Source organism: Tachyglossus aculeatus, unplaced genomic scaffold (assembly GCF_015852505.1).
Source record: "Tachyglossus aculeatus isolate mTacAcu1 unplaced genomic scaffold, mTacAcu1.pri scaffold_12_arrow_ctg1, whole genome shotgun sequence".
In the NCBI taxonomy this organism is placed as follows: domain Eukaryota; kingdom Metazoa; phylum Chordata; class Mammalia; order Monotremata; family Tachyglossidae; genus Tachyglossus; species Tachyglossus aculeatus.
In genome coordinates this window covers 543346-568508 of record NW_024044858.1, presented here as the reverse complement: position 1 = coordinate 568508, position 25163 = coordinate 543346, and the positions used below count along the sequence as shown (strand labels likewise).

Below are 25163 nucleotides of genomic sequence, written 5' to 3'. Positions count from 1 at the left end.
CGCCGCCTGGCTGGCCAAGGAGGCCGGGCCCGCCGCAGCTCCGGGCCCTCGCCCCTGGCCCCATCTTTGGGCCTTCTGCCCACACCTCCCCCCCCACCCCGCACCACCCTTGCAAGACACCTTTCCCCGCCCCCCTCCTCCAGACCCAGGCGGCCCGCTCCCAGCCCCCTTCCCCCTCTGTGTGGTAAGTGCCCCGAGCCCCATGCCCAACTCTGAGCCATCTTTCCGCTGCCCGGCCTTTCCTGCCCTCTCCTCCTCCCCCCCTCCACTCCAGATCTCCCCGATCTCCCCGTTTGTCCACCCGAGCCGGCCGAGGGAACCCCTCTCCCCCCGTCCCTCAGGGCCCGGGGCCCCAGGGTGCCCGAGGGGCCGTGGGGAGGCCGGCCTTTCCCCATGGCGCTGACCCCACTGCCGCTGCTGCTGGTGGTGGTCGTGGTGGTCGGGGGAGGGCGGCCCGCTGGGACCCGGAATCTGACCCTGGCAGTGGTGTTGCCCCAGCACAACCTGAGTTACGCCTGGGCCTGGCCCCGGGTGGGCCCAGCGGTGGCTCTGGCGGTGGAGGCCCTGGGCCGCGCGCTGCCCGTGGACCTGCGCTTTGTCAGCTCCGAACTGGATGGGGCCTGCTCCGAATACTTGGCGCCCCTGGGTGCCGTGGACCTGAAGCTGTACCACGACCCCGATCTGCTGCTGGGCCCCGGCTGCGTTTACCCGGCCGCCTCGGTGGCCCGCTTCGCCTCTCACTGGCGGCTGCCGCTGCTGACCGCAGGAGCCGTGGCCTCGGGCTTCACGGCCAAGAGCGAACACTACCGCACGCTGGTGCGCACCGGCCCCTCGGCCCCCAAACTGGGGGAATTTGTGGTGATGCTGCACGGACACTTCAACTGGAGTGCCCGAGCTGCCCTGCTCTACCTGGATGCCCGCACTGATGATCGACCTCACTACTTCACCATCGAAGGGGTCTTTGAGGCCCTGCAGGGCAGCAACCTCAGCGTGCAGCACCAGGTGTACGCCCGAGAGCCAGGTGGCCCTGAGCAGGCCACCCACTTCATCCGGGCCAACGGGCGCAGTGAGTGCAGCCCTGGGCCTCTGGGCCTCCGGGCCTCTGGGCCAAGGAATATGTGAGCAGGAGAGGGAGAATGGGCACGATGAGGAGCCTAGGTGTCGGGGCGGGGTGGAGACCTCTCGAAGGGGCATCTCGAAGGGGTGAGAGCCCAAGGGGCGTCGTCGGAGGGGGCCTGGGGCCTCGAAGGCAGGTTTGGCACGGAGGCAAGAGCTTCAGGGGAGATCAGGGCATCAGAGGAGGTCGTGGAGATTGGGCGGGAAGAGGCCCAGGCGACGTGGGCAGGGCGGGCTGTTGCGGGAACAGGGCATCAGCCCGGGCCACGGTGGGAATGCGGCCTGGAGAGAGGCGGCTACCGGGAGGGACCTCCGAATCGGGTGCAACGTAAGGCAGTCCGAACGTGAGGAGCGCCCGTTGGCCGTGCGGGTAGTGGGAGTGAGCCGGGGGGCAGGGGAGGTAGAGCGTCGGGAAGAGAATGGCTCGCTCGCCTCGTGTCACGGCGGAGGGGCTCTGGAAGCCTGGTGGGTTGGTGCATCTCAAGGACTAGGTTGGCTGGGGAAGGTGGAGACGGCCCACTCTCAGGAAAGGGCCTGAGTTTGGAGAAGGGTTGTGCACGATGGGGGTAGCGGAGGGGCAGGGGGGACCCAGACAGTAGGGGAGGGACTGGAGGAAAGGCAGCCCCCGAGCCCAGCCCCTCCGGGAGCAGAGATGGGCCCTCATTCGCAGCAGATGAGTGTTTGGGGCTGTGAGGTGTTGGGGAGACTTTGAAGAGGAGATGATGGCAGCGAAAGGCTGGAGCCTCTGCGCGAGGCCCAAGGGATGCTGGGCAGTCCGCTCCTTCCCTCTGAGAGTGGTTGTGGCCCAGATGAGAAGCCTGGAATTCCGGTCCCCAGGCCCCGGGGAGGATTTAGTGCTCCAGCACTCGGAACAGTGCTTTGCACATAGTAAGCGCTTAACAGATACCATCATTATTATTATTATTATTATGATATTTGGCAGGGGAGGAGGGTGAGGTGACGGACTCCCCTATCCCCAGCAGTGGCCGAACCTGCTTTAGCCCGACCCGGGGATGGGAGGGGTGGGAGAGGCTCCATGGAGCAGGAGGGCCAGTTCTGTGGGATGAAGGGCTCCCCTGTCTGTGCCTCATCCTCAGTCGTGTACATCTGCGGGCCCCTGGAGATGCTGCATGACATCCTGCTCCAGGCCCAGAGGGAGAACCTGACCAATGGAGACTACGTCTTCTTCTACTTGGATGTTTTCGGGGAGAGCCTGCGGGCCAGTCCCACTCGCCCCCCTGGCCGGCCTTGGCAGGACAATCGTACCTGGGAGCAGGCCCAGGCCCTCAGAGAAGCCTTCCAGGTAACCTGTCCCTGAGGGTGGTTGGGGAACCTCTCCTCCAAAACGGGCTTATGAACCTGCACAAACCCAGCCAGGCTGGGAAGTTGGATGGCGGGGAGCAGGACGGTGGGGGGCAGGGGGATGCCCCAAAATGTCCACAGCCCGCTCCGGCCATCACCCTTATGTCCGGCTAGGCTCAGGCTGTTGTTGCTGCCGAATTGGGAAGGAACCAGAGACCTGGAGGTGAGCTCAGGGCCAAACCAGAAGGGACCCAGCCTAGCCTCGTTTCTGCCCCTGACTCAACCATAACCCTCTGCTGGTACAGCTTGGGGCCTGGATGCTGAAGTCCACATCTGGGGCTATACCCCACATTTCCAGGATGTTGAGGCTTCTGTGGGCAGAGAGGGCTGGTAGGCTCCCTTAACTTTAGATTTGTCCAATTTCCCCTGCTCCGGACCCTATCTGCTTCCCCAGAGTAGGACTGCCACCAGCCGAAGGCTCCGTCCAGGCCCATTTTAAAGGTTTTGGTCTGGAGGGTCACTGATCGTAGCTTCTCTCAAGCTCCACTCTTTCCTCCCTTGTTCTGTGATCTTTCTCTGGTTCTAGACGGACACTTGTTTTTCTGTTATTCCCTCCCTCGCTGACTCTCATTCCCCGTCTCTTGCTACATCCGTCTCTTTGTCCGTCACTGAATCTCTCCCATCGTCTTTGTCTTCCGTCTTCTCCTCCACCGCCCTGAGAGCATATCGGCCTTTTTCTCTCTGTTATCCCCTCTTCTCTCTTACCTGTCTCTCTCCTACCCTGATTTCTGTTTTTAAAGATTTGATACTGTTACTGTTGGACTGGGTTGCTTCATTCATCCAGCACCAGAGCCAATCCCTGCTCTGCCGTAGGGGATCCTAACTCCTATGGTGGGGGGGTAGAGAAGAGCAGACTGAAGGGGAGTGGGAAGACACACCCCAGAGAAAGCGGGGATGGTATCATGCAGAAGACTGAAACTTGACCAGTTCTTGCAACGGGGGAATCCAGTGAAGTCGATTGGAACACTGGCCTTGCAGGGACACTTCTGACAGGCCAGCAGCAGGGACTGTTTTCTATTTATTTTATTTTGTTAGTATGTTTGGTTTTGTTCTCTGTCTCCCCCTTTTAGACTGTGAGCCCACTGTTGGGTAGGGACTGTCTCCATATGTTGCCAACTTGTACTTCCCAAGCGCTTAGTACAGTGCTCTGCACACGGTAAGCGCTCAATAAATGTGATTGATTGATTGATTGATTGACTGTTCTAAGGCTTGCATCCTGGCAGGAGAATGCAGCATTGTGGTGAGAAAGAAGGGAATGAAGGAGACAGATGATCAGATTCCTTAGAGTCGATGATGGCATTTATTAAGCACTTACTATGTGCAAAGCACTGTTTTAAGCGCTGGGGAGGTTACAAGGTGATCAGGTTGTCCCACAGTGGGGCTCATGGTCTTAATCCCCATTTTACAGAGGAGGGAACTGACGCACAGAGAAGTGAAGTGACTTGCCCAAAGTCACGCAGCTGACAAGCGGCAGAGCCCATGACCCCAGACTCCAAAGCCCGTGCTCTTTCCACCGGGTCCGGCTGCTTCTCTTGAGGGAGTTCTCTGAGGGTTCAGAGAGTTCTCTGAGGGAAGGAGCCTGCACATAGGAGGATATGGGGAAAAGGCAGGGTCAGCCAGAGCACAACTGAGAAGAGGGAGGGCAGCCTCCAGGTGGGGTATAAACCCTTGCGAAGGCAAGGGCCAAGGAGTTAAACTTGCAGGAGGAGAGGGGGACTGGAGGAGGATTGGAAAGGGGGATGGAGGAAGATGGAGAGGAGCTGGTTTTGGAAGTGTAAGTTGGCCTGACAGACTAGAGGGGAAAGTCGTTACTGGAGTCGTTCAGTAGGAGAAGTCTGTATACTTCCAGAGTTCCTTCCATTCCCACTACTCATTTCTCCCCCAGTCCCACTCCACCATACCCTGGAGTCTTGATCAGTTCTGTTCTGCTAGCTATGCTTTCCTTTCCGTGGTTTGGCTCCCCCATTCTAAGGCTGCTGCTCTACTCCTTGTTCTTCTCCTCATTGCTTCTTCTCTTGTCGCCTGTCAGGAAAGATCCATCGATCGGTAGTGTTTATTGAGCATCCACGGTGTGCAGGGAACTTGAGAGTCAAAGAGAATGAGTTAAATGTGATCCCTGCCTCCAAGGAGTTTACAGTCTAATGGGAGAGAAAGACTCTAAAATGAATTGCAAACGGGAGGAAGACGGAAAACGGAATATGTTCCCAAGCTAGTAAGTAGTGTGGTGTATGAGAAATGTACAGAAGTGCTACAGAAGTTTGTGAGTACTTAAGAATGAAGGTGGCCCAGAAGCGCTGAAGTGGTTGTTGGAATTGAACCTAAAGAGATGGGAGATTAATCGGGAGAGGCCTCCTGGAGGAGATGGATAGGATTTCAGAAGGGCTCTGGAGTTGGGGAGAGGTAATCCAAATTTGAAGGGAGAGAGAGTTTCAGACTGTGGGGAGAGCGTGAACGAGAGCCCAGGTACAGGAGACGAGATGTCATTAAACAGGCTGACTTCAGAGGAAGGAAGGCTGCAATCTAGGGAGAAGAGAGGGAATAAATCGGAGGGGAGAGAGCTGATTTAAGTGCCTTAGAGCCAAGGGACAGAAGGTTCTGCTTGATGTCTGGAGGGAATGGGTAACTTTTGGAGGTTTTTGAGAAGTGGGGAGACGCGGGCAGGAGAGGCAGCAAGTGTTTTGGCCCAGTTGAGGAGTTTGGACAGGAATGGGAGCATGGAGGTGGTACGGAGCTGTGGGATCCAGAGCAAGTTTTTTGTGTTTTTTTAAGGTAGGGGAAACTTAGGTGTGTTTGAGGACAGAGGGGTTGAAGGTGGCAGTTGGAGAAGGAAAAAGAGTGGGTGCAAGGATTTTCAGAAGACAAGGAGGGATTTGGTCAGTGGCATAGGTGGAGGGGGTGAATTTCCAAACAGGCAACAGAGCTTTTGAGAGGAGTCCAAGAATGATGACAGTGGAGGTGGGGGCGGCAGGGTGTTGGGGAAGCGAGGGAGAGACTTCTTTGTTAACAAAGAAGATGAGGTCATCGGGGGAGAGAGAAGGGGAAGGTTGGAGTATTGGTGTTCCAGGAGGGAGTTAAAGGTATGGAATAACCGGTGAGGGCAGTGGGCACGGAAGTTGATGATGTGCAGAAGAGAAGGCTGTGTTATAGCCAGTAAGGGTGTAGGCAAGTAAACCCGTGAAAGACGGATTCAAAACTGACTTCTCAACTCAGTCAACCACGAGATTCTCCCATCCTCTCACTACCTCGGCTGGGCTGGGCTGGGTCGGGTCACTGACCCCTGCGATCCATGTTGCCAATTTGTACTTCCCAAGTGCTTAGTACAGTGCTCTGCACATAGTAAGTGCTCAATAAATACGATTGATGATGATGATGATGCTACCTGGGGTCCTGAGGCTGACCCAGTGCTAGGGGACTCAATCCACTCCCTGTGGGAGGATGGGGTGGGATTTCCTGACTGCTTTCTGGAACCGAGATTAAAGAGACGGTGGGGAAGCATCAGAGAATAAGAGGTTCTCGGAACTAGGGCTGAGGTGAGTGGATAGTGGGGTATTACTGTTGCTCCCTAATCTGGAGTTGATTTGGATTATGATGTGGGTGTTGTTGGTGGTAAGTAAAGTTCCTTGGACCTCTCCGAGCCGATATTAACTCTTGGAATTTCTGATGCTTCTTATACAGGGTATGGGGTTTGTGTCACCAGATCCTACTGTTCTCTTAAGGCTTTGAAGGTGGGGACAGTGGCGGTCTGACACATAATAATAATTATGGTATTTGGGGAAGCAGCGTGGCTCAGTGGAAAGAGCTCGGGCTTTGTAGTAGGAGGTCATGGGTTCAAATCCCGGCTCCGCCACTTGTCAGCTGTGTGACTTTGGGCAAGTCACTTCACTTCTCTGGGCCTCAGTTACCTCATCTGTCAAATGGGGATTTAGACTGTGAGCCCCCCCGTGGGACAACCTGATCACCTTGTAACCTCCCCAGCGCTTAGAACAGTGCTTTGCACGTAGTAAGTGCTTAATAAATGCCATCATTATTATCATTATTATTATTATGTGCCAGGCACGGTACTAAGCGTTGGGGTGGATACAATCAAATCGGATTGGACGCAGTCTCTGTCCCACGTGAGGCACACGGTCTCGATCCCCATTTTACAGATGAGGTACCTGAGGCCCAGAGAAGTGAAGTGACATGCCCGAGGTCACACAGTAGACAAGTGGCAGATTCCCATGCCCGTGCTCTATCCACTACGCCATGCTGCTTCTCATCATATATGGAGGGGGAGGGAATTCCAGGCCAGAGAGAGGGCGTGGGCAAGGGAGTTTTGGTGAGATTGAGGCACAGGGAGCATAAATGTGGTATTTATTGAGTGCTTACTATGTGCAGAGCACTGAACTAGTGCTAGAGGAGCAAAGCGTGTGGGCTGGGTTATAGTAGGAAATCAATGAGGTAAAGAGGGGAGAAGCTTATTTTTGTGAGGTTTTTTAAAAGATATTAAGTACCTACTATGTACCAGGCACCGTACTAAGCCCTGGGGTAGATACCCAGTCCCTGTCCCACATAGGGCTCACAGTCTTAATCCCCATTTTACAGATAGGCAACTGAGGCACAACAAAGTTAAGCGACTTGCCCAAGGTCACAGAGCGGACAAATGGCGGAGCAAGGATTAGAACCCAGGTCCTCTGACTATAAGGTCCACGCTGTCTCCACTAGGCCATTCTGCTTCTAACTGTTTTAAAACACTTCTGATTGAGTGTTTCAAAGCCTATGCTAAGGAGTTTCTGTTGGCTATGGAGGTTGGTAGGCAAATGCTGGAGGTTTTTGAGGAGTGGGGCGACGCTGACTGAACTTTATTTAGAAAAATGAACCAACATCAGAGTGGAATATGGACTGGAGTGGACTATAGTCATAGTCTGTGAGATGGGGCAAGAAGGAGGCCATTAAACTGGATTGCAGGACGTCAAGAAGGGAATTGGAACAGTGACTATATACGATCCATTTGAGGAGTTTGGAAAGAAATGGGAGCAGGGAGGTGGAAAATAGCAAGAGAGTACAATGGGGAGGCATGGGCAATTTTGAAAGCAGAGAAAACAGTCATCAGAGAATGAGCTGTTGAAGATGACGGTTACAGAGGGAAGCAATGTTTTTAGAAAGGGATGTGGAGTTAGCAGAGCTTCAGGAGGTTGATTTTTTGAAAGCAGGTGGGAGCTCTGTTGTGAGATGGCTGGGAAAGAGGAGATGAGAGAGGCGACTTAGGAGAGGGAGGGAGTTTGGCGGTTGGGGGGAAGTCTGGGAAACTCATGCCTAAGAGTTTCCATTTTGTCAGCAAAGAAATTGGTGAGGTTTTTGGAGTGAAGAGGAAGGGCCACTAGGAGTTTTAGGAAGGAGTTAAAGGTATGGAATAGTTATTGGGGTCGATGACCATGGGAGTCAGTGAGGTAGGAAAGCAGAAGAGAACCCAGAGCTATATATAGCAAGTAAGAATGAATTTGAAGAGGTCAAAGTCGGCCCTGTGCCTGGATTTCCGTCAACAATGCTCCACGGCACTATGCTGCATGTGAGCTTCAGAAGCAGACTGTGGAGGTGACACAGGGCTGGAGCTTGGCTGTGTGAGATCAGTGGAGATCAACGGTGAGAAGAAGTTGGGTTTCCTGGAAAGGGTGGAGTTGAGGGCATGGATCTGTGTGTCAAGAGAAGGGAGGTTGGGTAGCTACTCCAGGGCAGGGATCATGTCTACCAACTATGGTATTAGTACAGTGCTTTGCCCGCATGAAGTGCTCCATAACCACCATTGATAGATTGAAACCAGATGGGGCATGTTGGCCCAGGATAAGTGGTGTGGGGGGAGTCTAGCGATCAGGAGGTGGCTGTTGGGGGAGAGAACAGTTTTTCATGGGGGAGCGTAAGGAGAGAATAGAGCAGGCAGGTGAATAGGTTGTGCTCAAAGAGCGGTAATTCAGAGTTGGTGAGATTAGGGCTGTCATGATAACTACTGATGATGAGATCCACTGCGTGTCCTAGTTAGCAAATGGGTGAGGAGGGTTGGGGCAGGAGGTTTGCAGAATTGAGGAGTGAGAAGAAAGCAAGTAGATCAACAGGTATTCATTCATTGTCGTATTTATTGAGAACTTACTGTGTGCAGAGCACTGTACTAAGCGCTTGGGAAGTACAAGTTGGCAACATATAGAGACGGTCCCTACCCAACAACGGGCTCACAGTCTAGAAGACTGTGAGGTATGTTCACACGTTGGTTGAGTTAAGCCCTGTTGCTACTCTGGGGGTTAGGAGGACCAGTTATAGGTTTTCTTGCTAAAACAAGGCAGTCCCAGGCCCCTGTCCCTTCTTTTATAACCCAACCAGGTGTGTCCTCCCGGTATTGCTTGCCGGACTCTTGGTTGTTGGCTGGACTCTTCCCCCCCGGCCCTCCACATCCTCCCCTCCCGTCTGCCAGAGGGGTCTCCTCCCCCTTCCCTCTCCCTTCCCCCTGATGCGAGGAGCTGGTTTTTGCAGACGGTGTTGGTGATCACCTACCGAGAACCCCCGAATCCGGAGTACCAGGAGTTCCAGCGCCGTCTACTGCTACGAGCCCGGACTGACTTTGGTGTGGAGCTCACCCCTTCCCTGGTAAGGAGCAAAACCAGCTTTCGGGAGGCCCCTTCGACCGAGAGTTCAGGCTGCAGAAACGCTTCCCCTCAAGTGACCGCCCGCCCCCCCCACCACAACTCCCTCCGCCGGTCCCGAGCCCAGATCTGCTTGCTCCAGATCCCTTCTAATCCTCTCTATCTGCTCCTACCCCCTAACTGGCCATCAGATTCTGCCTTTCTGCTCTTCACCTTCCCCTCCCGCCCCCCTGCCGCCTCCCACCAGGGAAGGCACAGTGGCCCTAGGCTCTCATTTGACTTCAAACACCGTCTGTGACGGAGAATTGGCAGGCCCTCTGGCTTCCTGAAACCTCCTTGGTCCAAGATTGGGGCTGGGTTTCAGGATGGCAGGGCCCTCAGAGGAGAGGTCTGGGGGGGGCCTCCCTGGTGAGAACAGGATCTCCTCAGATGAACCTGATTGCGGGCTGCTTCTACGATGGGATCCTGCTCTACGCGGAGGTCCTGAACGAAACGCTGCAGGAAGGTGGCACGCGAGAAGACGGGCTCCGCATAGTGGAGAAGATGCAGGGCCGCAGATATCAGGGTAACGAGTCCAAGAAAGGTGGAGGGGAGTTGGGAACTCTGAGAGGGCGGGTGGCCCATTTTTGAAAAGGTTTCTAGGAAGAATGGGGCCGTGGGGACCAGGGGAGGTCATCTGCCTGCAGTCCCTAACTCTTCCCCTGTCCCCCCGTTCCCATCCACACTCCTTTTCTTGCCCTTCTACCGCCTGTCCCTTCTCCTCTCCTGCTTCTTTCTCCCCCTCCACTCACTATGATTTCCATCTCCTGGCATCCGCCCCTTTACTGTCTTGTCCCCGATCTCACTTCTCTATGTCCTCCACTTTACAATTTCCCCTCTCTTCTTCCCCACCTCTTGTCTTCCTGCCCCCTCTCTCCCTGGCGCAGGAGTGACGGGAGTGGTTGTCATGGACAAGAACAATGATCGGGAGACAGACTTTGTCTTGTGGGCCATGGGTAACCTTGATTCCGGGGATTTCCAGGTGAGGAGGATCCACCAGAGACCTAGATGCATTGAAGGTCTAAGGCTGGGCACGGGAACCTTTTTCCCTCTAGGTCAACTCGGGCGGCTCATTGTCTAGGGCTCAAGGAGAGGTCAGTCAGGGTTGAATATGGGATGGGGGCAACTGGAGAAGTTTGTTGGGGTTTTTTTATGGTATTTGTTAAGCCCTTACTATGTGCTAGGCACCGTACTAAACTCTGGGTAGATACAAGGTAATCAGGTTGGACATAGTCCCTGACCCACCTGGGGCTCATAGTCTTAATTCCCATTTTACGGATGGGGTAACTGAGGCACAGAGGAAGTGAAATGACTTGTCCAAGGTCACACGGCAGACAAGTGGCAGAGCCGGGATTAGAACCTGGATCCTTTTGACCCCCGGGCCCATGCTGTATCCACTGTGCCACACTTCTTTCGTATCCGTGTCCCGTGGAAGAGCTTTGGGAAGTGGTAGTAGTAGGGTTCTATGAGAATGGTACTATGAGAATGCTAGGGGCAGAAGAGGAGGAGAATTCTGAGAAGAGCTTGCAGGAATCTGGGAAGGGACGGGGGGCGGGACCAATGCCGCTTCTCTCCTACAGCCAGCCGCTCACTATTCCGGGGCTGAGAAGCAGATCTGGTGGACCGGGCAGCCCATTCCATGGGTGAAGGGGGCACCCCCTTCCGACAACCCTCCCTGTGCCTTCGACTTGGACGACCCCTCCTGTGATAAAAGTGGGTGTGTGTGGGGGGGCCAGGCAAGGATGGGAGCATCTCCTACTCCCTCCTCTTCCTCCACTGCCCCCAGCCCCAATCAAAGTCTCTTTCCCCTCTAATGTAAAAACTACCCCACCTGCAGATCTTGGTCATAGCCTCCTCTCCCTTCCCCTCAGCCCTTCTGTCTGTCATTCTCCCACCTGACTCAACTCTCTGCCTTTCTCCTCCTCAGCCCCTTTCTCCACTCTGGCCATCGTGGCTTTGGGCGCTGGACTTACCTTCATCATGTTTGGCGTCTCCAGCTTCCTCATTTTCCGGTGAGTGATTACTCTTTCCTATCGTCGTCCCAGTCCCTGTCGTGGCTTTCAGGACACCAGAGCTTCTAGGGAACCTTCCGCAGAGAACGCTTTGGTTCTCATCTGGTCTTATCTGGGACCAGATGGGACCAGATAATTTTTTAGGTCACAGGATCCATTTTTTTCAGCCATCGGTTAGCCTAGAACTTCTCTTTGTCACGTGGTACGTTGATTTGCTGCTTTGACGCACCTTGACTGAGGGCTCCGTGCCCTAACCCCACATCATCCCTGTTTGTCAGAAGCCTCACACCATCCCCCCGGCCCCACCTGTAAGACAAACACCTCCACCCAGCAATCTGTCTCCACAACCACAGTGTTGAGGATAGGGCAGACCAGGCACATGACCCCAGTGCCGTGGCTTCAGCGGATTGCCCGCTGTCATCATGCAATTTAAACTTGAAATTGAAAACTCGTGAAAAATGCATTCACTAAAATACTTTTTGCCTAATTTTTTCCAATTCAAAATCTTGGGCCATCTGTACTGTGTGCTAGAGAGTCTTACGGCCTGTCAGGTACGGTAAATTGAAGCTTCCTTCCTTCCTCTCCTGGACTGATGAACAACTCACCCTGGGTGGGTCTATCCCAGCTCAGTTTTCATCATTTTTTTTGGCTTGTTTTTATGGTATTTTTCAAGTGCTTACAATGTGTCGTTTGCACTGTACTAAATACTGGGATAGATACAAGCTGATCAGATGGGACACACTCCAAGTCCCACAGGGGGCCTCACAGTTTTAATCCTCATTTTATAGATGAGGTAACTGAGGCACAGAGAAGTTAAGTGACTTCCCAAGGGTCACACAACAGACAAGTGGCAAAGCTGGGATTAGAACCCTGTCCATTAAGCCACACTGTTTCTCTTCTTCTCCTTCTCTTGCTTTTACCCTCTTCTCTTCTTATATATTCTTCATTTTTGTCTATTGAGTAAATTCTCCTTCTTAACCTCCAGTGGCCCGTGCAACTTTGCGGTAAAGCATGGTCCTTGCCTGGGAGGGATACCCATGCACAATGGGTACCGAGCCAAAACAGCTGGTTCAGTAATGAAGGGCATCAGGAGATGCTGAGCATCTACTGTATAGTTTGGAGACTAACAGTGCAGTGAACTTGATACAGACAGAAAGCTAAATTCTACCAGTGGGTTCAATTTGAAATGTTAGATGGGGAGTTTATAGGTAGGTCCTGGAGACTTGGTCTCTTTAGACAGAGTTCTTTATTATTATTGTTATTGTTATTACTATTAAAATGTGGTACTTGTTATGGACTCACTGCACTGCTCTAAGCACTGGGGTAGATACAAGATAATCAGGCTGGGTAAAATCCCTGTCCTACTTGGGACTCACAGTCTTAAGTATGAGGAAGAACAAGGTACTTAATCCCCATTGGAAATTGAGGCACAGAAAGGTGAAGTGACTTGCCCAAAATGGCAAAGTAGACACGTGGTGGGCTCAGGCTTAGAACCCAGGTCCTTTGACTCCCAAGCCCGTGCTCTTCCCACTAGGTCATCTTGCTTCTGTAGCCAACAGCCAAGGCTCCCAGAGAAGAGTTGAGTCTCAGGAACTTGGAATAATTCCGAGTTAACTGTTCTTGGGCAGCAGAGGAAAGAGATGGGCCACACAAAGGATCCAGAAAAGGGAAATCATTGGCGAGAACCCTACAAGCTGAGTCCTCTGAGCCCTTACCTTAACCTCCTTTTCTACTCCCTTGCCAGCCTCCTGCTCCCTTGCACTTCTCCAAGACTGGAAGACAGGGAAGTGGACTTAAACGGAAGTGGAGAGGGCAGGAAGATGGGGTAGCGTGGGTGAAAAGGACCAGCTCAACCCTACCCTTCCCTGATCCTCTGCCATTCTCCCTGTGCTGCCAGAAAGTCAGGGGTGAGGCCGTGAAGATTGGGCAGAAGTGTCTCGACTAGACTGAGACCCACTAGCATGGTCTCCAAATCCCCTTCAGAGGAACCAACTTGAGGCAAGACAACAAGAATCCATTCACATTCACCAGCCTGGACTAATGCCTAAAGCTCTTGGAGCAATTGCCAGCAGAGATCCTTGAGAGTGGCAGTTGGGGAGAATCCCCACCATTCTTCTGAGGTGTCCCTAGAAGAGGTGGGGTTGGGGGAATCTGTGGACTCCGTCCCAGCCATTGGAAATGATTCCATGGGAGGGAGATCCTATCAACCACAGCATGGACTGCTGTCCTTTCTTGGAGTCCCTGGCCACCTGCAAGGCTGTCCCCCACAGTTCCTAGGAGCCATGGGCACTGCTGCAGCTCCTCATTTTGCCTTGGAAGTGGGGACGAGGCAACCCCATTTCAACCTGGCTCTTGCCTTGGTGATTTTTCCGTTGCCACACTCTGAACTTGTCTTGGAAGTTTATCTGTTAGACCTTCCTCCACCTTTCTTATTCTTCCTCCTGCATTTTACCTCCACAGCAACAGAGTGCCGGGGGTCGGACCGGGGGCATCACTCAAGTGCCAAAACTTCAGATTTCCCACCATCGTGGGGAGGTGGGGTGGCCAGCCAATCCTAGCGACCTTCGCTCCAGCTGGCCAAGCCTGTTCAGCCCAGGCCTAGGTCTTCTCTCTCAGCATCCTCAATAACTCCAACTCCCCCTACCCCTCAAATTGTATCGGGCCTAGTTTTCACATTCAGGAAATTATACTTTCATCTTCTCTAACTGGCACTCACTCTGGTCATCTAACTTCCTCACATTCCCTGGCTTCCACGGACTTTCTCTGGATGTTCATGTCTCCGGGGTAAAGGGAGTCTTCCCTTTGCCTCAGCCAGGAGATACAGTGACTCAAAGCCCTCCATCCCACAGTACATACCGTCTCCTCTCTTGATCGGTTAAATGGTCAGTCTGTCGCTAGCTTGAAAGAATTACAGTCCTTCTCCCCAGACAAGGAGATGTTTGTCTCAATTCCAGATGTCAAGTCTCTCTCTGGAAACACTGGCAATTCCCAACTTTCGAGAAGCCTCTCCCTTAAACTCCATTGATTTCTCCAGATGCTTTGGGCTGGCAGCCTGTTGTCCCTCTTGCCTGCCTGGCGTTAGGTCTCTGCATTGTTCGTTCCTGACCACCAGACCTCTCGTTGACCAACCCATCAGGCCCCTGAGCCCGGTTAGCTTCGGAGATCTTGGGGTAGGAGTGGAAAGGATCGGGATAGAGGCCTGTCTGTCCCAGAGCTCTCCTTGGGGGGATCTGGCCTGGTTTTCAGTTGATCCAAGTTGGAGGGGGCAGGAGGAGCTCTGACAAATGGGTTTGGTTTTGAGTCTCTCAGGGTTTTGCATCTGTTGGCAAGGGCATAGCCGATGGCTCAGTGCCAGACCAGGCTCCGGGCTGTGGATGAGATCACAATTATATAATCATAATAATGATGGTATTTGTTAAGCGCTTACTATGTGCAAAGCACTGTTCTATGTGCTGGGGAGGTTACAAGGTGATCAGATTGTCCCACGGGGGGCTGACGGTAATTATATGCAGGGTGACTGGGGCCAAAGCAGACAGGTACACCTCCCAGGGCCAGGCAGGGGCTGCCCTGCTCCTATAGCCGTTTCCCGGCTTTCCAGCTGGGTGGAAATCTCCCCCGCAAATGCTTCTCTCGCTGCAGGAAGCTGATGCTGGAGAAGGAGTTGGCCAGCATGCTGTGGCGGATCCGCTGGGAGGAGCTGCAGTTTGGCAATGCCGAGCGCTACCATAAGAGTGCCGGGAGCCGGATCACCCTCTCCCTGGTGAGTGAGCGGCCCTGCGAACTGGCCTGATCTACTCGCCAGCCAGTTGGGCAGCCACGTATAGGGAGGAGGCCTGCCTCCGGAGAGGATCGTTGAGTGCTGGCCAGGCCTCATCTCTCCTGCATCCTCTTAGCCTCCTATCCCCCGGGGCACTTCAGCAGGCGCCAGCACAGCTGCTCCTCCGAAACCGTGAATCTGTGCTCCCAGCGCAGCCCTCCGCCTCGCCTCCAAACTGAGCCCCGGTCCCTCTCCTGCTCCTTTTCTCCGCCCCTGTGGGAGCACCGCTTCCAGCCCCGGCTCTACTTGTGCCGCCCCTGCTGCTGCAGCTCTGACCTTTCCTGCCGGCTTTCCCTCCCTCTCTGCTGTAGCGGGGATCCAGTTACGGCTCACTTATGACAGCTCATGGGAAATACCAGATCTTTGCCAACACCGGTCACTTCAAGGTGAACGTCTCATCTGTCCTGAGCTCTCATCCCAGTCCCTGGGGCCCCTCCCCTTCTTCCCCTCACTAGAAGGCATAAAACGGAGGGCCCAGGCCTCTCCGTTTGGCCCCTTTCCTCTCTGAGCTCCCCACCTCTGCTCCCCTTTCTCCCACCCGGCTCCTAGGAGTACCCTAGCAGCCCCATTTCCCTCTTGGGTACTGCCTCTTCCCTCCCAGAAGCCACTAGTCCCCCTTCTAGTGTTCCTTGTGAGTCCTGTGGCCTGGGACACTCCCCCCCGCCCCGACCCCCGGGCCCCCACCTGCCCCCCCCAACAAAGAACTTTGCCTTCAGATCCCTTTCCCCTGTCGTGCACCCATCCGCCCTGGGGAGGGGTGGCCTCTTCCCGCCGTCTCCCTTGACCCCCGATTCTCCACCCCCCCCAGGGAAATGTGGTGGCCATCAAACATGTAAATAAGAAGCGGATTGAGCTGACCAGACAGGTTCTATTTGAGCTCAAGCATGTATGTGACAAGAGGAAGGGGATGAGGTTGGAGGGAAAGGTGGTGGGGGTTAGGGGTGGGCTGACTTGGGAGCAAGGAGAGAAAAAGAGGTTGAGAAGAGGCGAGGGTGTTTGAGGAAGGGGATGGGGGAAGGCAGGGTGGCTGACGGGGAAGCAGAGGTATCTGGGAAGGGGTCTGAGAAAGGAGTGAAGAGGCAAAGGACTGGGCCCCCTTCCCTTGCTCCTTTCCCCCAGATGCGGGATGTCCAGTTCAACCATCTGACCCGCTTCATCGGGGCCTGCATCGACCCGCCCAACATCTGCATCGTTACGGAGTATTGTCCCCGAGGAAGCCTGCAGGTGAGAGGGGGAGGGAAAAGAGGTTCTGCCCAGCAAGACCGCTGGGACCCTAGGACTCGGTGGCTTCCTCACTCTGGGTCGGGCTGGGCTGTGTGTCCTTTTGCAGGACATCCTGGAGAATGACAGCATCAATTTGGACTGGATGTTCCGCTACTCCCTCATCAATGACCTCGTCAAGGTGAGCATTTCCCTGACTCAGGCTTCTCAGTGTCGCCCGCTGCTCTGGGACTGTAACCCGCGCTGAGGAGTGAAGTGAAATGACTCTCACCAGGCCCCGCAGCAGGCAGGTAGTCGAGCTGGGATTCGAACCAAAGTCCTCTGACTCTGAGACCCCAGGCTCATTCCACTGGGCCAGGCTACCCCATCTCTGAAGGATCTGGGGAAGTTGGAAGCTATATGCAGGAAAGAGGTGGAGATGATCGGCCCTAGACGCCCAGTGTCTAGGCCGAGAGCAGCCCAAACCCATCCCCAAAGCGGCTCCAAAACTTAGCCAGCGGGATTCCTCCCGATCAGTCAGTCGATTAATCCATCGACGAGGCCTCCCCCGCCTTCCCCTTCTCCCCATAATTTTGGGGATAGAGTTGGGAAGTGAAAAAGAAAGAGACCTTTCCTGGGGCCCCCGACAGAGTTCCTGGCAGAGTGTCTCCGTAGGGGCCCTGAACCCCACAGGGGGCCTTTGGGGGCCCTAGAGAAGCCGGTGGAATTGGACCCCCAGGAAGTCTGGGACCAATTCCAGTTGGACTTTTGGAAGTCTGGGACCAACCCAGCCCCAGAGCGGCTGCCCACGAGGAAGCTCAGTCAGTCAACCAGTGGTATGTATGTGCGGAGCACTGTACTCAGCGTCAGGGAGAGTACGATGGAGTTGGTGGGCGTGATCCCTACTCTCCAGGAGCCGAGGATCTAGCGAGGAGCCTAGCCACGTCACCATCGTCTTTAGGGAGCTAGGGGCGGTGGCCTCTGGGGTTGGGCCGGGAGCCCGTGGTGACCAGACCTGTGTCCGCGCAGGGCATGGCTTTTCTCCACAACAGCATCATTGGCCACCACGGCAGCCTTAAGTCCTCCAACTGTGTGGTGGACAGCCGCTTCGTGCTAAAGATCACCGACTACGGGTTGGCCAGCTTCCGCTCAGCAGGGGAGCCTGAGGACAGCCATGCTCTCTATGCCAGTGAGCCCCCTTGGACAGCCTGCCTTCTGTACCCGGGAGACTGCCCTCCCCCTGGCCCGAGGATAGCCCAACCTCTGAGGCTCCGAAATCACCTCCCTTTCCACCTTCTTCCCCCCAGAGCCTGTCCTGTCCTTTGTGTCCGCACACCCCCCACCCCCTGACAGCCTGTCCCTCGTTCAGGGGCAGGGAGGCGTTTATGACGGGGCACGTGACTTGGGGCCCAATATAAGTGAGAGCACGTGGGCTTCCGTTACGACGTAGAGAGTGCAGTCCAGGGCCCAGGCTCCCCAATATCCTGTTTCTGCAGAAAAGCTGTGGACTGCCCCAGAGCTTCTGTGCCCGGGCCGCTTGCCGACCATGGGCATGCAGAAGGGAGACGTGTACAGCTTTGGGATCATCCTTCAAGAGATCGCGCTACGCAATGGCCCCTTCTACGTGGAAGGCATGGACCTGAGTCCCAAGGGTGAGACCCCCTTTTCTGGCCCCCCAGGCAGGATCCCGGCCCCTTCTCCCACCAGCAGGCATGATAGGGCAGGGATGGGCCCTCTTTCTTCCCTCTCCTCACAGAGACCTCCACACGGGCCTTATTGTCCCCGGACAAACTCCTCAGGGGACGTGCCACTGTGGGTTTCCTTTGTCCTGCGGGCAGTGGGGGCTTGGAGCCATATGCTGCCAGGGTCGTGATCGATTATCGATTAATCAATCATTCACTCATTAATTGAGTGCATACTTTCATTCATTCATTCAATCGTATTTATTGAGCGCTTACTGCGTGCAGAGCGCTTGGGAAGTACCAATCGGCAGCATATAGAGACGGTCCCTACCCAACAACGGGATCAGTCAGTCAGGAGTATATCCCTGCTGCCCCTGCCCCACCCCATATCCAACCCCGCCCTTCCACTCTCCGGGATAACCAGTCCCTTCTGCTCCCTGCCACCCCTCCTCTCTGCTGCTGGGTCTAGGGGTGTCCTGAGCCCCACAGCCCTTGTGTACCTATTGGTAATTTAATTTATTTATATTAACGTCTTTCTCGCCCTCGAGACTGTAAGTTCGTCGTGGGCATGGAATGTGTCTGTTACATTGCATTATCGTACTCTCCCCAGTGCTGGGTACAATGCTCTACACCCAGTAAGCGCTCAATAAGTACAATTGACTGACTGACTGAACTGGGAAGAGGCCCTTCAGCCCATCACCTGCCCTTTGAGTCAGCTGATGGCTCCCACTCTCGCGCTTTTTCCGTTCCCCCCCGCCTCTCCAGCTCCTTTCCTGCACTTATCCCCCTCTGCTTCCTCTGGCCACTGCCACCAGTCCCACCCTGGGGCCTCAACTGTTTTGCGGACCCGGCCAGATGGCTGGGAAGACAGTTGAGAAGAGTCGCCGTGTGGCTTCCCCGACCCCTCCCAGCCTTGCCCTGCCCCCTCCTCCAGTTGTTGACATCCCCCAGCGAGCCTGCCCCTCCTGGTTCCCCTCACATTTCATGGGGCTCCAGGCCCAAATATGGCCCACCAGCTGCTCCAGTGTAATTGGATCCAGAGGCCTCCACCGGCGCCTCCCTCCCTGACCCTTCCCCAGATGGCTGAGTCGGTCCTCCTGCCCCCTCCCCCAGCTAGAGAAGAAGCCCGTGGCCCGAAGGGAGAGAGCAATGGTTTGTGGGGAGACAAGAGGAGATTGCTCATCTCCCGTTTCTCCCATAGCGGCCCCCTCCACACCAGCTGCTTCTTTCTGCGTTCTGCCGCCTCACCCTCCCGTCCCACATCTCCTGCCCGCCCGGCATTGTTCCCTGTAGGCTGCTCTGCCCTCTTCTCCCCAGTAGCCCATTCTTCTTCCCTCCCCTCCACCCACCACAGTATTTTGCCCTCTCCCTAACTGAGGCGGCAAAGAAGGGAAACCACTCTTCTGCTGGAGCTGGGTTCAGAGCCCTTCCCAGCCTGCCCAGGGCCTAACAGCTCTCTTCCCACGTTATAGTGTTATACCGTACTCTCCCAAGCACTTAGTACCGTGCTGAGCACACAGTAAGCGCTCAATAAATACGATTGACTGACGTACTCCCCCTTCTCCCACTTTCCTGTCCTACTCCTGTCATCCCCACATCTTTCCCCTTCCCATTTGCTTCCCCCTCCTCTCTCCCTGTCCCCTCTACACCCGGCACTCCTGCCCCTTCTCCATCTCCCCCTTCTCCTCCCTCCGTCGTTCCGCCCACCCCGCTCCCCCCGGCCAGAGATTGTGCAGAAAGTGCGACACGGCCAGCGTCCGTACTTCCGGCCCAGCATCGACCGGGGGCAACTGAGCGAGGAGCTGGCTATGCTGATGGAGCGCTGCTGGGCCCAGGACCCTGCCGAACGGCCCGACTTTAGCCAGATCAAGGGCTTCATCCGCCGCTTCAACAAGTGAGGGGGGTTGCTTCCGGGACTGAAGAGCTGGGATGGACTAGTCCGGGGCTGGGGCTGGGATGGGCTAGTCCGGGGCTGGGATGGGCCAGTCCGGGGCTGGGGAGATGGTCGGGTCAGGCGGCTCAGCGTCTCTCTGTCCGTCTCTGGGCAGGGAGGGGGGCACCAGCATCCTGGACAACCTGCTGTTACGCATGGAGCAGTACGCCAATAACCTAGAGAAGTTGGTAGAGGAGAGGACGCAGGCCTACTTGGAGGAGAAACGCAAAGCTGAAGCCCTGCTCTACCAGATTCTGCCCCAGTGAGTCCCCCTCATCGTGCTCCTCTTATCCCTAAGCCCTCTCACCCGAGGCTGCTGGGACCCGGGCCTTTCTCTTGTGGGCAGCTGACTCGGACTCCCCTTCCGCCCCCCGTCCGGAATTTCCCTCCCTACGTACGGCTGACCCTCTGCTCTGTCCCAGCTCCGTGGCTGAGCAGCTGAAGCGGGGGGAGACGGTGCGGGCTGAGGCTTTTGATAGCGTCACCATCTACTTCAGTGACATCGTGGGCTTCACTGCCCTGTCTGCGGAGAGTACCCCCATGCAGGTGAGGCAGGGTGTGGGGGAGGGCCGGGGAGCGGGTGGTCAAGAAAGGGAGCGTGTCGGGATGGGAAGGCCTGGGCGGAAGGCTTGGAGGGCTCGGAAGGTCTAATTATGTCTAATTACACTGGGAGGGGGCAGGGAAACGGGCCGCAGAGACTTGGACTTGGCAGAGGTAAGGAGATCCTGAAACAAAGGACTCTCTCTGGGACAGGTGGTGACACTGTTGAATGACCTGTACACCTGCTTTGATGCCATCATCGACAACTTCGATGTGTACAAGGTGGGACAAGTCCTGCCTCCTGACGACCCTTCCCTCAAGCCCCTCCCTCAGAGTGCCACCCGGACCCTCCGGACCTCTTCCTGCCCTCCAGACGGTCCCTGTGACACCCACCTCTCCCATTTCCCCTGTTCCTCTGAGACCAATTCTCCAAGCCTGTACCCGGCCCCCTCTACCCCACCTCTACCCCCTCTTCAGGTGGAGACAATCGGCGATGCCTACATGGTGGTGTCAGGGTTGCCTGGACGCAATGGGAAACGGCACGCACCTGAGATCGCTCGCATGGCCCTGGCCCTGCTGGAAGCCGTGGCTTCATTCCGGATCCGACACCGGCCCAATGACCAGCTGCGGCTGCGCATTGGTGTCCACACGGGTGAGGGTGTCCACACGGGTGAGGTCTCTGCCCTCTCCCGGGCTAAGCCCATTCTGAATCCGTGGCCCTCTCCTGACCCGGCCCGAGTCACGGTTCAGCCCCGGCCCCGCCCTGCCCGTACCCACTTCCTCTCCATCTAGTCTTGTTCCCCCTTTGGCAGGACCCGTGTGTGCTGGGGTTGTCGGCCTGAAGATGCCACGGTACTGTCTGTTTGGGGACACAGTGAACACTGCATCCCGCATGGAGTCCAACGGGCAGGGTGAGATCTTTCCCCCCCAGCTCACTGCCCCAAAGTCAGATCCCTTCCCCCAAACCTCAAGGCGAGGTCCTTTCTTCTTTCCTCATTCTCCAGCCCTCCAGACCGTTTGCATGTGCTTCCGTAGAGCCGTGGTCTCTTCTAGTGGGTAGCCTGGTCCAAGGGCAACCCGGGAGGTGTGCTGAAGGGTGTGGGTGCGTGGCGGGGCGGGTGGGTGAAGGGAGAGGGTAGTGGGGAGGGAAGGAGGAAAAGGGATCGGGAAGAGCCATAGGTCCAAGCCCATCTTGCAACTGATTGTCTGGTCTCCCCCACTCCCCACTGCCCAACCCACGGAGACAGGAAATTCAAAACCAAGGTCAATCAGGCTTGGGCCAGGGTTGGCAACCCACGTAGTCCTTCTTTTTGTAACAGTGTAGAGCCGCAGCAAGCGGCTCCCTTGCCCTGTCTTCCCTTCCAAATCCTCTTCTCTTCCTGACTTTCCCGTCATTATCGACAACATCCCCCAACTCCCAAGTCTGCTGCTTTGCTGACGTCTTGGATTCCTGCCTCACTGACAGCTAAGAGGCGAAGGCCAAGCACGAAGCCGTGATTGGGGTAGACCAGTGGCCCATCCGGCCCGAGATGCTGTTTCCTTCAGAGGCAGCAGTATTCTTGGAGTTGTACCCTCAGCTGTCCGCCTAGACCTCCTTAAATTTCCCCTTTACCTTCCTGACTTTCCCTCTCATAAACCCAGTGAGAACTGCTTGTCCCCAAATGCATCCAAACCCCTCTTGGATCTTCCTTTATTTTGGGTTGCCCGGTTCCTTTGGCAACAAATTCCATACTTTCCCAGCTCCTGGGTAAACGAAGGTTGCTTTTGGTTTGTTTTGAACCGACCACCTTCGCTCCCCAGTGGGTACCCTCTCTCTTGCCGCTGTGGGTCTTGGGGTACTACAATTCTAGTTTCGCCCTGCCCACCCACTTCGCGATTTTGTAAACTCCAATTCTATCCTCTCTCAGCCTGCGTTTTTTCTAGGCTGAGGAGCCTGTCTCTTTTAGCCTGTCCTCAACCAGAAGCTGCTCCGTCCCCTGATCGTCTTGGTTACCCTTCTCTGTCCCTCCGCCAGCTCTCTTGTGTCCTTCCTAAGATGCGGAGACCAGACTGCACACAGTGTTCCAGGTGCGGATGTACCATGGTTTTAGTGGCGAAACTCCACCTCGTGTTTTGTTTCCCATCCCTTCTCACATTGTCACTCTAAATCCTGCTGGTTCTTCATCTACGGTATTTCACAGATCCTCGCCATCCTTACCGCCACCGTCCTGGTACATGCTCTTATCACCTCCTGGCTGGATTCCTGTGCTGGTCTCCTTGCTAGTGTTCCCCTCAACACCTCACTCCACAGCCTCACCTCTTTTCGTTTTGTACTACGTTCAACTAGCTGTTCATATCATCTTCTTAACCCGTTCGAACCCCCCTCCGGTGGCTCCCCAATTCGCTCTGCACGAACTCCTGACCATCGGCTTCGAAAATCTCCACGAGCTGGCTCCTTCTTATCCATCTGCTCTCCTGCTACACCCCACCCCCAACCCACACTCTCCCTTCTTCCCAGGCAGACCTCATTACTCTCCCTTCTCCGACTCATTGAGCACAATTTTTTTTCCTTGCCTGGAACACCCTCCCACCTCAGCTTCACCAAAACACTTCCCTCCCCTCCTTCGGAGTCTCCTAAAAAGGCACCTCTTGCAGGAAGCATCCCCCCCGCAACCCCACATTTCCCTGGTCATGCCATTCTCTCCGCTTTCTCAGCACGCCTAGGTCACTTTTTGTACGGATCTGTTAGCTGCATAGCCACTCATGATTGTTCTTTTTGTCTTTGCTCACATTAGCTGTCATCTTTTATGTTATTTGTGCTTCTGTCCTCCAGTAGACCGTTCACTTCTTGAGGGCAGGGACCCGGACTTGGTTGCCCAGTCCAGCGCTCTGCCCACAGGAAGTTAAATCGGGAATATTGCTGATGATCTCAGGAACAGTGGGTGAAAATTCTGCCTGGGAGGCCTAGACCCGCTCTAGGTTGTGAGCCTTATGAGGGACAGGGACTGTGTTTGATCTGATTCTCTCAAATCTACCCCAAGCACTTAGCAGAGAGCTTGGCACATAGCAAGTGCCTGTGAAGTGCCATCATCTCCTCTGGTCCCAGGAGGGGTCAGTTCTGCTTTGGCAGAGCATGGGCCGCTCCTGGGTGTGGGGGGGGCCCCGGGGCATCGCTCCTGTGGACCGGCCAGGTCTTGGGACCGTCGGGTGGCAAAATGGCAGCTTAGGGAAGTAGTGAAGCCCAGTGGAAAGAGCCCAGGACTGGGAGTCAGGGGACATGGGTTCTAATCCCAGCTCCTCCACTTACCTGCTGTGTGACCTTGAACGAGTCGCTTAACTTCTTGGTGCCTCGGTTCCCTCATCTGCCAAATGGGGATTCAATACCCGTTCGCCCTCCTACTTCAACTTGAAGCCCCATATAGGACCTGATTATCTTGGATCTATCCCAGCACTATCTAGTCAGCACTTCACTATAGTATTATTATTATTATTATCATTCTCCAGGGATCTTGGGCTCTTTCCAACCAAGGAGGTTGATGATCTCCAGCTTCTCAGAGGGGACCCTTACGCTTCCCCTCCCCGCCCCCTCCAGCCCATGGGAACTTGGATGCTGCTCTTTCTCTTCTAATCTTACCCGTGCCCTTCTCCACCAGCCCTGAAGATCCATGTCTCCTCCACCACCAAAGATGCCTTGGATGATTTTGGCTGCTTCCAGTTAGCACTGCGTGGCGATGTGGAAATGAAGGTGTGGCCCGAGTTGGGGGAGTGGGAGGACTGAGAGTCCGTCTCTCTCTCTCTCTCTCTGTTTGACGGCTGGAAAGGATCACCCAGCTTCGTCACCGGTCAGAGAGATCCCGGAGACTGGTGATGTTGAGCTAACCTGCCCCTCCTTTTCTGTTTCAGGGAAAGGGGAAGATGCGGACGTATTGGCTCCTTGGAGAGCGGAAAGGTCTCCCTGGCCTTCTGTGATTCTCCCTCCAGGTTCCCCCCACCCCACCCCCTTCCCGAACCTGCCAGCACCCTGGGCATAGAGCAGCTACTGCCTCTGCCATCCATTCCCCTCTGCGGAACCCGGGGGCGTGGACAGACCAACCTGCCAATCCAGGGACACAGACCCCTGGCCAATACCACAGATATACAGGGGCAGACCCAACGCTTTCTCTCCTGGGTGGGGACCTACCTCCCTGTTTTGGGCTGTGTCCCCATTGGGCTGACACTTACCAGCCCGCTCCCTTTGCTCTCCCACCAGCCCCAATGCTTGATGGCTGTAAATATCTGTATCTAAACCCAGAATATTTTGTTCAAATATAAAACGATAAAAGCAGCTCTGTTGGGTAGTGGGTGTGGTGTCTCTGGCTCAGGAGGATTGCAGAATGGGTGGGGGCCAAGGGGGGCAGTTGAAGGGCAGCTGGCGGCAGAGCTCTCTCCCTCGTCTGTCCTTCCACGAGAGCAGCACCTAGCAATCCGATGCTAAGAGAGGTGGGGGTCAGAGGTGCTGCAAGCAGGGCGAGGAGCTGGGGCCCAGACAGGGCAGGGGTGGGAGAGAGCAAGTGGTGGAATAAGGAATCAGGGAAGATGCTAAATTCGAGGTGGGTGGAAGGTCAGACTCCATGACCTAGCTCATGTACAGCTAGAGCCCCTGGAATGGGGCTGGAGTTGGACAAAAGGAGGGGGTGACAGGTGTTTTTCTCTGGGAAAGGGAAGGGAAGAGTCTCTTCCTCATCTGCTGGTGGCTTCCTGGAGGCTAGGAAAATAGCTGGCTGTCTAGTTTGTCAGCCAGTATGGCCCCCTCCCGCAGTCCTGACCTACTGAGGTCACCCCGCACACCCAACGGATCTCGGCGTTTTTGTTGGACTCGAGTCACACCAAGAG

General features: G+C 55.3%; 1 protein-coding gene across 7 annotated transcripts; it reads left to right on the top strand.

The window, feature by feature from the left end:
- Positions 1-24617, top strand: NPR2 (natriuretic peptide receptor 2). 7 transcript variants are annotated; one of them, XM_038742492.1, is made up of 23 exons: positions 1-1066; positions 2214-2419; positions 8980-9093; positions 9519-9654; positions 10016-10110; positions 10709-10841; positions 11056-11140; positions 14780-14900; positions 15269-15343; positions 15766-15843; positions 16077-16181; positions 16288-16359; positions 17187-17346; positions 17654-17809; positions 19565-19733; positions 19888-20034; positions 20195-20318; positions 20526-20594; positions 20790-20964; positions 21125-21223; positions 22220-22379; positions 23945-24036; positions 24195-24617. In XM_038742492.1, exons 1-22 carry the CDS (start codon positions 394-396, stop codon positions 23988-23990), a joined length of 3198 nt encoding a protein of 1065 aa, XP_038598420.1. In that variant the 5' UTR covers positions 1-393; the 3' UTR covers positions 23991-24036; positions 24195-24617. The 7 variants fall into 7 exon arrangements, with proteins under 7 accessions (XP_038598420.1, XP_038598421.1, XP_038598417.1 ...); XM_038742493.1 differs by lacking the exon at positions 22220-22379; XM_038742489.1 differs by having other exon boundaries at positions 20526-20964; positions 22259-22379.
- Positions 24618-25163: the final 546 nt, after the last annotated feature.